At 39.3% G+C, this 12,013-nt stretch overlaps 1 protein-coding gene across 6 annotated transcripts in view; it reads right to left on the reverse strand.

Annotated features, from left to right (window-relative positions):
• The window catches only part of LOC139758017 (uncharacterized), a 335,410-nt gene that overhangs the window by 16,236 nt on the left and 307,161 nt on the right, over window positions 1–12,013 (reverse strand). For all 6 annotated transcript variants that reach the window (XM_071679044.1, XM_071679027.1, XM_071679036.1 and 3 more), the window contains 2 exons: window positions 5,210–5,426; window positions 3,944–4,090 (listed from right to left, as the gene is read on the reverse strand). In XM_071679044.1, the coding sequence (XP_071535145.1) occupies window positions 3,944–4,090; window positions 5,210–5,426 (364 nt within the window). The remainder of the gene's footprint in view (window positions 1–3,943; window positions 4,091–5,209; window positions 5,427–12,013) is intronic.

A 12,013-nucleotide genomic window follows, 5' to 3' on the forward strand; every position in this document is an offset into this window, starting at 1 on the left:
TGAGTGCTCAAATTACAGAGGTATAAGTTTGTTGAGTATTCCTGGTAAATTATATGGGAGGGTATTGATTGAGAGGGTGAAGGCATGTACAGAGCATCAGATTGGGGAAGAGCAGTGTGGTTTCAGAAGTGGTAGAGGACGTGTGGATCAGGTGTTTGCTTTGAAGATGAGAAATACTTAGAAAAGCAAATGGATTTGTATGTAGCATTTATGGATCTGGAGAAGGCATATGATAGAGTTGATAGAGATGTTCTGTGGAAGGTATTAAGAGTATATGGTGTGGGAGGTAAGTTGTTAGAAGCAGTGAAAAGTTTTTATCGAGGATGTAAGGCATTTGTACGTGTCGGAAGAGAGGAAGGTGATTGGTTCTCAGTGAATGTAGGTTTGCGGCAGGGGTGTGTGATGTCTCCATGGTTGTTTAATTTATTTATGGATGGGGTTGTTAGGGAGGTGAATGCAAGAGTTTTGGATAGAGGGGCTAGTATGCAGTCTGCTGTGAATGAGAGAGCTTGGGAAGAGTCAGTTGTTGTTCGCTGATGATACAGCACTGGTGGCTGATCCATGTGAGAAACTGCAGAAGCTGGTGACTGAGTTTGGTAAAGTGTGTGAAAGAAGAAAGTTGAGAGGAAATGTGAATAAGAGCAAGGTTATTAGGTACAGTAGGGTTGAGGGTCAGGTCAACTGGGAGGCAAGTTTGAATGGAGAAAAACTGGAGGAAGTGAAGTGTTTTAGATAACTGGGAGTGGATTTGGCAGCAGATGGAACCATGGAAGCTGAAGTGAATCATAGGGTGGGGGAGGGGGCAAAAATTCTGGGAGCCTTGAAGAATGTGTGGAAGTCGAGAACATTATCTCGGAAAGCAAAAATGGGTATGTTTGAAGGAATAGTGGTTCCAACAATGTTGTATGGTTGCGAGGCATGGGCTATGGATAGAGTTGTGTGCAGGAGGGTGGATGTGCTGGAAATGAGATGTTTGAGGACAATATGTGGTGTGAGGTGGTTTGATCGAGAAAGTAATGTAAGGGTAAGAGAGATGCGTGGTAATAAAAAGAGCGTGGTTGAGAGAGCAGAAGAGGGTGTTTTGAAATGGTTTGGTCACATGGAGAGAATGAGTGAGGAAAGATTGACAAAGAGGATATATGTGTCAGATGTGGAGGGAACGAGGAGAAGCGGGAGACCAAATTGGAGGTGGAAAGATGGAGTGAAAAAGATTTTGAATGATCGGGGTCTGAACATGCAGGAGGGTGTAAGGCGTGCAAGGAATAGAGTGAATTGGAACGATGTGGTATACCTGGGTCGACGTGCTGTCAATGGATTGAACCAGGGCATGTGAAACGTGTGGGGTAAACCATGGAAAGTTCTGTGGGGCATGGATGTGGAAAGATAGCTGTAGTTTCGGGCATTATTACATGACAGCTAGAGACTGAGTGTGAACGAATGGGGCCTTTGTTGTCTTATCCTAGTGCTACCTCGCACCCATGAGGGGGTTGTTATTTCATGTGTGGCGAGATGGCGATGGGAAGGAATAAAGGCAGTCAGTATGAATTATGTACATGTGTTTATATGTATATGTCTGTGTGTGTATATATATGTATATGTTGAGATGTATAGGTATGTATATTTGCGTGTGTGGACGTGTATGTATATGCATGTGTATGAGGGTGGGTTTGGCCATTCTTTCGTCTGTTTCCTTGCGCTACCTCGCTAATGCGGGAGACGGTGACAAAGCAAAATAATATAATAATAATAAAAGCTTGTTAGACTATTGACAAGAAAAAGAATACTGAATGAGCACAAACAATGAGATGCTACAATACATTAAAAAAAGAGTTGGTTGTGGGTACTGTACTGTAATGAATCACAGGAAAAATAATGTATTAATACCAAATACCATATGGCGCTTGATGTGTGAAGTTGTACAACACTTGAAAATGAGGTACTGTAATGTGGCACTTCCAAAGCATTCTTCAAACATTTCTATAAATGAAAACTCTTAACATGTTAACCTCTGAAAGGATGCTGGAAGCAATCAAAACACCAAAGAATGGTGAGATAGTCTCAGGACTTGGCTGTGTATATTATGCTCACAACTCCAGCACACAGTAAATGAGGAGGAATGCAGATGAAATTAAAAGCCCTTTGAATCAAACAAGCTCACTCATGTCAAAGTTTTAATCAAATTGCCCACTCAAAGAAATTTCTTTTCCACTAGACATGACACTCTACTAACTGCTGTTGAACCTGGCCATCCAACAACACTCTCTCCTCAGGCTGCAGTGCTTTACACTCACTGAAAATCATCTCAATGTATCCTCAATTGAGAATACTAGGTCTGGGGAAGGAAGTCTGGTACATGACCCCCATCTATCATGGAAATTTGTGTTTGCTTTAGGATTTTATATCTCAACAACTTTTTTGAGAAACACAACCCATATATAGTGAAGGAGGTCAGTATAAGAAAAAGGATCACCCTTTGCATTAAAAGATCAAAATCTTTAAGTCTTACATATAGTCTTGAATATCCTTTGGTAGGAACATTCATCAGGTATGTCTTACAATGTATCTAATTTTCCAAAAGAAACACTGATATAATTAAACTTTACCCAAAAATAATTTGTAGGCTGTTCATAGCAAGCTTAATATATTCAACAGATTTCCTGGCATGATTAGCAATTTCCCTCTAATAAACACTTGCACTATGCTATATTAAATCATGAACAAAGATGAATATCACAGCTTCATCCACATCACTGATACTGTGCAATTCTATCTAATTACCCTTCTCTGAGTATATAATTCTACATTACATGCCAGTATTGCATGCATAATTCTTCACCCAGCTCTTCATCCAACTTTCATTTACTATCCATATACTTTCATTATTTTAATTATGTCAAACTGACATAGACAAATTGATGGACTTGGCTCACAGATTACAAATGAATTCTAATATTGATAAGTGCATGCTTTTACATAACGGTGGCAAAAACTAAAAGTCAAGATAAAGTATGAATTCTGTTGAACTAAAAGAGGTAAATGAGGAAAAAGACCTGGGCAAAATACTCTCTGATGACCTGAAACTAGGTAAGCAGTGCATAGAAGCAGTAAAAAGAGTGAACAAAATCCTTGGATACATTGGAAGGACCTTCAAATCTACATCCAGGGAAATTATCCTTAGTCTTTACAATTCATCAGTTTGTCTTCATCTCGAACATTGTGCTCAGTTTTGGTCACCCTACCAAAAGAGACATAGAAGAAATGAAGAAAGTGCAGTGTCAAGCTACCAAGATGATTCTTGGGCTGGGAAACAAAGCCCACGAAAGCAGATTAAATCACTTGAATCTATTTAGCTTAGAACAGAAAGGGGTGAGAGATGATCTACCACAAGTATTCAAAATTATCAAAGGCTTTGATAATCTTGATCTATCAGGTTCCTTAAGACTTAATTCATCTGATTTCACTCACAGTAATGGACACAAATTTCCGGGCAAATGTTTTACCTTGAATGAAGCGAATACTTTTTCTTCAACAGGACTGTTAACATAAGAAATGATCTGCCAATTAGAGTGGTTGAAAAAAGTACTAGAGATACATTTAATAATTGACTAGATAAATGTTTTGCTTCAAGTATATGACTTACATTATTTGTGCCTCCTAAGTCACACCAACAATTTGGAGGTTATTCTATTTGAATTATCTGTATACCTTCTAACTTTTACCGCATTAGTCTCTGAGTTTCTGATATCTTCCATAATCACAAACAGCCTCAAAAGGATCTAGTGGTCTGTTGCTATTTGAATTTCTTTGTATTCCCTTGTATTCCATAACTGTTTACCATATCTATCTTGCATCTTCTAGTAACATGCACATCTTAAAAATTCTTTTGTGACACTATGTTCAACCAGTTAACTAAAATACTGAACAAAGACTAGTCATAACACACCTTGAGCAGTGTACAACACACCACCACTGACAGTATACCTCATACGAATTACTCGACTAGGGTCAACTTTCTGTGTCTCCCATTTCCAAGGCCGCTCACCAACACACCAGCATACCAAGCCTTCACCAGTGCTTGCCATCAATACACCTGCAATGCAGTAAATCAGTTATTCATTTATTTAGTAAATTATATATTTTTTGTCCCTGTTCTTCAATAAACATGTAAACTTTAAGTTACATTTACACTATCATTTGTAAACCTAGGTAATCAAACTGTAGCTGATGGCAATTTCTGAAACCTGAATTTTGAGAAAATAACAATACAGTTAAGCATGGCATATAAACAATATAGGACTTAACAGATAGTGGGTGATAATAAAATGCCATCATTAGACCCAATAAAAAAAATGTTTCCAAAGATAAAAACCTTTTCTCTCCAAGGCAATGTCCTGCAAGAATGAGAGACTTGTCATGTAAACAAGTTTACCAAATTCTTCAGTGAATCTCAAAACACATATGTACTGGATTATGAAAGACCTGGTCATAATTCCCTAAAGAAATTATTGCTAAAGGCTGCAGCATCACTAGAACTAGAGCTATATACAACAAATTTTAGAATGATGATCGGAATGTCAAAATGGGGCACAACTGGCAGGAAGTTTGAGTTATGTGCAAGAAACAGCAGCCTTTGACCAACTGGATGCAGCATACTGTTGGGTTGTTTGATGGTCAATTCTAATATTTTTAGACTTCAGCTGAGAATAATTTTACATAATAAAAGATCTAAAGAGGCAACTTAAATCATAAGGTATTTTTATTTCATATAGTCTAACAAGTTAATGAAACCAGAAATACGTTAAAATTTTATACATATCTACGAAAGTAAATGGTAAAATCTAGCAAAGAAAACTGAAAGTAAGAGTTAGAAAGGAACTACTTCTTCTCAACTAGTTTCAATGAAGTCTTCTCCAGGAAAATAATGGCACATCATGTCAGGTACAAAAACTTGCATACAAAACTGGTAGCTCTAACAGTCTTGTGTAAATATTTACTTGGGTACCTGTTATGATGAAAAGTTATTCTTCTTAAGAAGACTTTGCTAAAACTACTTGAGAAGAATGAATTTCTAGCACTTGCTTTTAATATACTTTGCTACCTGTTACCCATCACTATGGGACTGAGATGAAACATCTTTTACAAAAATTATGTACTTTGGTCCAACTTCTGCAAAAACAAATAAAAAAAAGTAGTTTTCTAATCTACTTACTGGGATAACCATTGGACACTGAGGAATTATAACGTTCTGGAGAAGGATATAGGCAAGTGATGGGAGGTTGGGTGGTGAAGGAGCATATAGGACGTCCATCCACACTGTTCACCTTCACTTCCCCCAGAGCTGACCCAGACATCAGAACAGCTTTGCCAGATCCCCATGGCCAAGAACCATCTAGGAAGCACATATCATTGATGCTGTCCTCATGTAACTGTAAATGGGACAATAAGCAATATTAGACATCTATCAAATAAAAACTTTCCTTCTTGCATATAAAATTTTCCCCCCAAAATGGCTCACTTTCCATGGGAACTTGCACTCTGGGATTTACCTACAAAAGTTTTAGTTTATAAAAAACGTGCTGAAAAAAAGACACTGAAGATAATACACATGAAATGACTGATGCAAAGCTGATTCCTGTTACTTTACTACACCATTTGCTATTACAGAGGTTACAGAACTGAGGTTACCTAGCATCAGCTGGCTCTACATCATTCTGAACATAAACTAAAGAATAGATGATCAATAATTCTCTGTAACACCAACAAAATTATGGAACAGCTTACTTTAGAAGTTTCAGTCTTACACAATTGAATCACTAGGCAACAATATCAATCAAGCAGGGAATCAGATGCAAAATTTGATTATATAAGGAGGTTATACTCATCATGTGATCTATGAAGTTGATCTTTGTCATAAGTTATTTCAAAAGTTTAGAATCAGAATGAAAAAAATAAAATTGAAAAAGGTACACCTTATTTCAACTGCTTTTAGCTGATACTGTGTACAAACTGAAAAAACACAACATATGTTACAAGTAAGAACAAGATAGGGTTGTGTGAAGGAGGGTGGATGTGTTGGAAATGAGATGTTTGAGGACAATATGTGGTGTGAGGTGGTTTGATCGAGTAAGTAATGAAAGGGTAAGAGAGATGTGTGGTGATAAAAAGTGTGGTTGAGAGAGCAGAAGAGGGTGTATTGAAATGGTTTGGTCACATGGAGAGAATGAGTGAGGAAAGATTGACAAAGAGGATATATGTGTCAGAGGTGGAGGGAATGAGAAGTGGGAGACCAAAGTGGAGGTGAAAGGATGGAGTGAAAAAGATTTTGAGCGATCGAGTCCTAAACATACAGGAGGGTGAAAGGCGTGCAAGGAATAGAGTGAGCTGGAATGATGTGGTACGCTGGGGTCGATGTGCTGTCAATGGATTGAACTGGGGCATGTGAAGCGTCTGGAGTAAACCATGGAAAGTATTGTCGGGCCTGGATGTGGATCGGGAGCTGTGGCTTTGGTGCATTACACATGACAACTAGAGAATGAGTGTTAATGAATGTGGCCTTTGTTGTCTTTTCCTAGCACTACCTCGCACATGCGGGGGGAGGGGGGTGTCATTTCATGTGAGGCAGGGTGGCGACGGGAATGGATGAAGGCAGCAAGTATGAATCTGTACATGTTTGTATATTTACATGTCTGTGTATGTATATATGTATGTATATGGTGAAATGTATAGGTATGTATATGTGCATGTGTGGGCGTGAATGTATATACATGTGATGTGAGTAGGCTGGGCCATTCTTTCATCTGTTTCCTTGCGCTACCTTGCTAAAGTGGGAGACAGCGACAAAGTATAATATAATACATAAAATAAAGAACAAATTATATAATGATTTGGTTAGCAACTATAATCCAGTAAACAAACAATACAGGACGAGCATTTCATCAAAATTTAAGCTGGTATGTGTTAAGCCATGCCTGTTTACCATTTAGTTTCTTTATAGGATCAATTTTCCAAACCAAGACAATCTTCTCACCCATATTTTTCAGTTTCTTCTGAGAACAAATGTACATAATACATAATCCAGACAAAAATCATGCTTCCTTCATGTGATCATAGCATTTCTAAGACAGTAACTGCTAACAAGAGACTGAGCAAAAAAGTCATCTTATTCCCGAAACTGTATGATCAATGAAGCCATACAGTACACTTTCCATTAGGAGTTTAGTTTTCATTAAAATCATCATCATTATGGTCTGTTGTTCAACACCAAGTTCTTGCACTGACTATCAAATAGCAAAACTCTAGGGCAAGTGTCAAGGTGACTGAATTCATCTATGATAACCTGGTTCATATATGCAGGTCCCTTACATTAAATGAAAAATTAGAAAGTAGATATTTGGCAATAGCCAAGTCCATAGGTCTTGCTCACTCAACTATAGCCAATACCAGGAGATATTGAGATAGAATACAGTCTAGCTCCTTGTCCGGTAGTCCATAAATGTTACTCTTGTAAACAGGAAAAGGAGTAAAGTGTTGGACTGGATGGAAAACCTCCTTAGTACATGCATTAAGGACAAGAATGGGAAGAACATGCCTATGTCTAAGATAATCATCCAAAAGGTGAGGTCACTGTTTAATGACCTGAAGAATGAATTTGGCAAAAAAACATAACAATAACCATAACATCCATATGCATGAAAAGACTGCCAGTGCTGATACTGAGGCAACACATTCTTCATATATATGAGAATGGGTTGTTTTGGAAAAGAATGCTAACCAGAACATCCATAAGCATGGAAGAAAAGAGTGCTCCAGGGTTCAAGGCAGCTACAGTTTGCTTAACACTGCTAATAAGAGGGAGTGCTGGGTGAATATCTTGAAACTAAACCCTTGCTAGGGTTCCATTCGAAAAATTCTTGGGATATTAAGGGTTATGCACAGTCAGCATTAACTAAGATCTAACATTCTATAAACATGGCTTGGATTACCAAAATTCTTTGTCCTTGGTTTACTAGTTCTTTCTGTCCAGCTGCAGTGAGCTACTGTGCCAATAAAAATTGGGTCCATTAGGCACTGCTTATTCTTGGCAAAACACATGGTAGGGTCTTTCAATGCGCAGTTCTACACTCAATAATGTGCAGCTCTGTTGTGTTTGAAAATCTGTGCAGTTCAAAGATAAGGATGTTTCTTCATATATTTTTTTTTTTTTTTTTGTTGCTGTCTCCTATGTTTGCGAGGTAGCGCAAGGAAACAGACGAAAGAAATGGCCCAACCCACCCCCATACACATGTATATACATACGTCCACACACGCAAATATACATACCTACACAGCTTTCCATGGTTTACCCCAGATGCTTCACATGCCCTGATTCAATCCACTGACAGCATGTCAACCCTGGTATACCACATCGATCCAATTCACTCTATTCATATATATATATATATATATATATATGAAAGAGGAGTGAATGTTGGGGTGAAGAAGGTGGTGAGAGTAAGTGAGCTTGGGAAGGAGACCTGTGTGGGGAAGTACCAGGAGAGACTGTGTACAGAATGGAAAAAGGTGAGAACAATGGAAGTAAGGGGAGTGGGGGAGGAATGGGATGTATTTAGGGAATCAGTGATGGATTGCGCAAAAGATGCTTGTGGCATGAGAAGAGTGGGAGGTGGGCTGTTTAGAAAGGGTAGTGAGTGGTGGGATGAAGAAGTAAGAGTATTAGTGAAAGAGAAGAGAGAGGCATTTGGACGATTTTTGCAGGGAAAAAATGCAATTGAGTGGGAGAAGTATAAAAGAAAGAGACAGGAGGTCAAGAGAAAGGTGCAAGAGGTGAAAAAAAGGGCAAATGAGAGTTGGGGTGAGAGACTATCAGTAAATTTTAGGGAGAATAAAAAGATGTTCTGGAAGGAGGTAAATAGGGTGCGTAAGACAAGGGAGCAAATGGGAACTTCAGTGAAGGGCGTAAATGGGGAGGTGATAACAAGTAGTGGTGATGTGAGAAGGAGATGGAATGAGTATTTTGAAGGTTTGTTGAATGTGTCTGATGACAGAGTGGCAGATATAGGGTGTTTTGGTCGAGGTGGTGTGCAAAGTGAGAGGGTTAGGGAAAATGATTTGGTAAACAGAGAAGAGGTAGTAAAAGCTTTGCGGAAGATGAAAGCCGGCAAGGCAGCAGGTTTGGATGGTATTGCAGTGGAATTTATTAAAAAAGGGGGTGACTGTATTGTTGACTGGTTGGTAAGGTTATTTAATGTATGTATGACTCATGGTGAGGTGCCTGAGGATTGGCGGAATGCGTGCATAGTGCCATTGTACAAAGGCAAAGGGGATAAGAGTGAGTGCTCAAATTACAGAGGTATAAGTTTGTTGAGTATTCCTGGTAAACTATATGGGAGGGTATTGATTGAGAGGGTGAAGGCATGTACAGAGCATCAGATTGGGGAAGAGCAGTGCGGTTTCAGAAGTGGTAGAGGATGTGTGGATCAGGTGTTTGCTTTGAAGAATGTATGTGAGAAATACTTAGAAAAGCAAATGGATTTGTATGTAGCATTTATGGATCTGGAGAAGGCATATGATAGAGTTGATAGAGATGCTCTGTGGAAGGTATTAAGAATATATGGTGTGGGAGGCAAGTTGTTAGAAGCAGTGAAAAGTTTTTATCGAGGATGTAAGGCATGTGTACGTGTAGGAAGAGAGGAAAGTGATTGGTTCTCAGTGAATGTAGGTTTGCGGCAGGGGTGTGTGATGTCTCCATGGTTGTTTAATTTGTTTATGGATGGGGTTGTTAGGGAGGTAAATGCAAGAGTCCTGGAAAGAGGGGCAAGTATGAAGTCTGTTGGGGATGAGAGAGCTTGGGAAGTGAGTCAGTTGTTGTTCGCTGATGATACAGCGCTGGTGGCTGATTCATGTGAGAAACTGCAGAAGCTGGTGACTGAGTTTGGTAAAGTGTGTGGAAGAAGAAAGTTAAGAGTAAATGTGAATAAGAGCAAGGTTATTAGGTACAGTAGGGTTGAGGGTCAAGTCAATTGGGAGGTGAGTTTGAATGGAGAAAAACTGGAGGAAGTGAAGTGTTTTAGATATCTGGGAGTGGATCTGGCAGCGGATGGAACCATGGAAGCGGAAGTGGATCATAGGGTGGGGGAGGGGGCGAAAATTTTGGGAGCCTTGAAAAATGTGTGGAAGTCGAGAACATTATCTCGGAAAGCAAAAATGGGTATGTTTGAAGGAATAGTGGTTCCAACAATGTTGTATGGTTGCGAGGCGTGGGCTATGGATAGAGTTGTGCGCAGGAGGATGGATGTGCTGGAAATGAGATGTTTGAGGACAATGTGTGGTGTGAGGTGGTTTGATCGAGTAAGTAACGTAAGGGTAAGAGAGATGTGTGGAAATAAAAAGAGCGTGGTTGAGAGAGCAGAAGAGGGTGTTTTGAAATGGTTTGGGCACATGGAGAGAATGAGTGAGGAAAGATTGACCAAGAGGATATATGTGTCGGAGGTGGAGGGAGCGAGGAGAAGAGGGAGACCAAATTGGAGGTGGAAAGATGGAGTGAAAAAGATTTTGTGTGATCGGGGCCTGAACATGCAGGAGGGTGAAAGGAGGGCAAGGAATAGAGTGAATTGGAGCGATGTGGTATACAGGGGTTGACGTGCTGTCAGTGGATTGAATCAAGGCATGTGAAGCGTCTGGGGTAAACCATGGAAAGCTGTGTAGGTATGTATATTTGCGTGTGTGGACGTGTGTATGTACGTGTGTATGGGGGTTGGGCCATTTCTTTCGTCTGTTTCCTCGCGCTACCTCGCAAACGCGGGAGACAGCGACAAAGTATAAAAAAAAAAAAAAAAAAAAAAAAAAAATATATATATATATATATATATATATATATATATTTATATATATATATATATACATATATATATATATATATATATATATATATATATATTTTTTTTTTTCAAACTATTCGCCATTTCCCGCATTAGCGAGGTAGCGTTAAGAACAGAGGACTGGGCCTTTTTTGGAATATCCTCACCTGGCCCCCTCTGTTCCTTCTTTTGGAAAATTAAAAAAAAAACGAGAGGGGAGGATTTCCAGCCCACCGCTCCCTCCCCTTTTAGTCGCCTTCTACGACACGCAGGGAATACGTGGGAAGTATTCTTAATCCCCTATCCCCAGGGATAATATATATATATATAATCCTCCCCTCTCATTATTTTTTTTTAATTTTCCAAAAGAAGGAACAGAGAAGGGGGCCAGGTGAGGATACTCCCTCAAAGGCCCAGTTCTCTGCTCTTAACGCTACCTCGCTAACGCGGGAAATGGCGAATAGTTTGAAAGAAAAAAAAAAAAAAAAAAAAAAAAAATATATATATATATATATATATATATATATATATATTTTTTTTTTTTGACTCTGTCTCCCGCGTTTGCGAGGTAGCACAAGGAAACAGACGAAAGAAATGGCCCAACCCACCCCCATACACATGTATATACATACGTCCACACACGCAAATATACATACCTAAACAGCTTTCCATGGTTCCCTCCACCTCCGACACATATATCCTCTTGGTCAATCTTTCCTCACTCATTCTCTCCATGTGCCCAAACCATTTCAAAACACCCTCTTCTGCTCTCTCAACCACGCTCTTTTTATTTCCACACATCTCTCTTACCCTTACGTTACTTACTCGATCAAACCACCTCACACCACACATTGTCCTCAAACATCTCATTTCCAGCACATCCATCCTCCTGCGCACAACTCTATCCATAGTCCACGCCTCGCAACCATACAACATTGTTGGAACCACTATTCCTTCAAACATACCCATTTTTGCTTTCTGAGATAATGTTCTCGACTTCCACACATTCTTCAAGGCTCCCAGAATTTTCGCCCCCTCCCCCACCCTATGATCCACTTCCGCTTCCATGGTTCCATCCGCTGCCAGATCCACTCCCAGATATCTAAAACACTTTACTTCCTCCTTCATATATATTTTATTTATTTATTTATTCATTT

The sequence above is a fragment of the Panulirus ornatus genome, chromosome 2 (assembly GCF_036320965.1).
Source record: "Panulirus ornatus isolate Po-2019 chromosome 2, ASM3632096v1, whole genome shotgun sequence".
Lineage (NCBI taxonomy): Eukaryota > Metazoa > Arthropoda > Malacostraca > Decapoda > Palinuridae > Panulirus > Panulirus ornatus.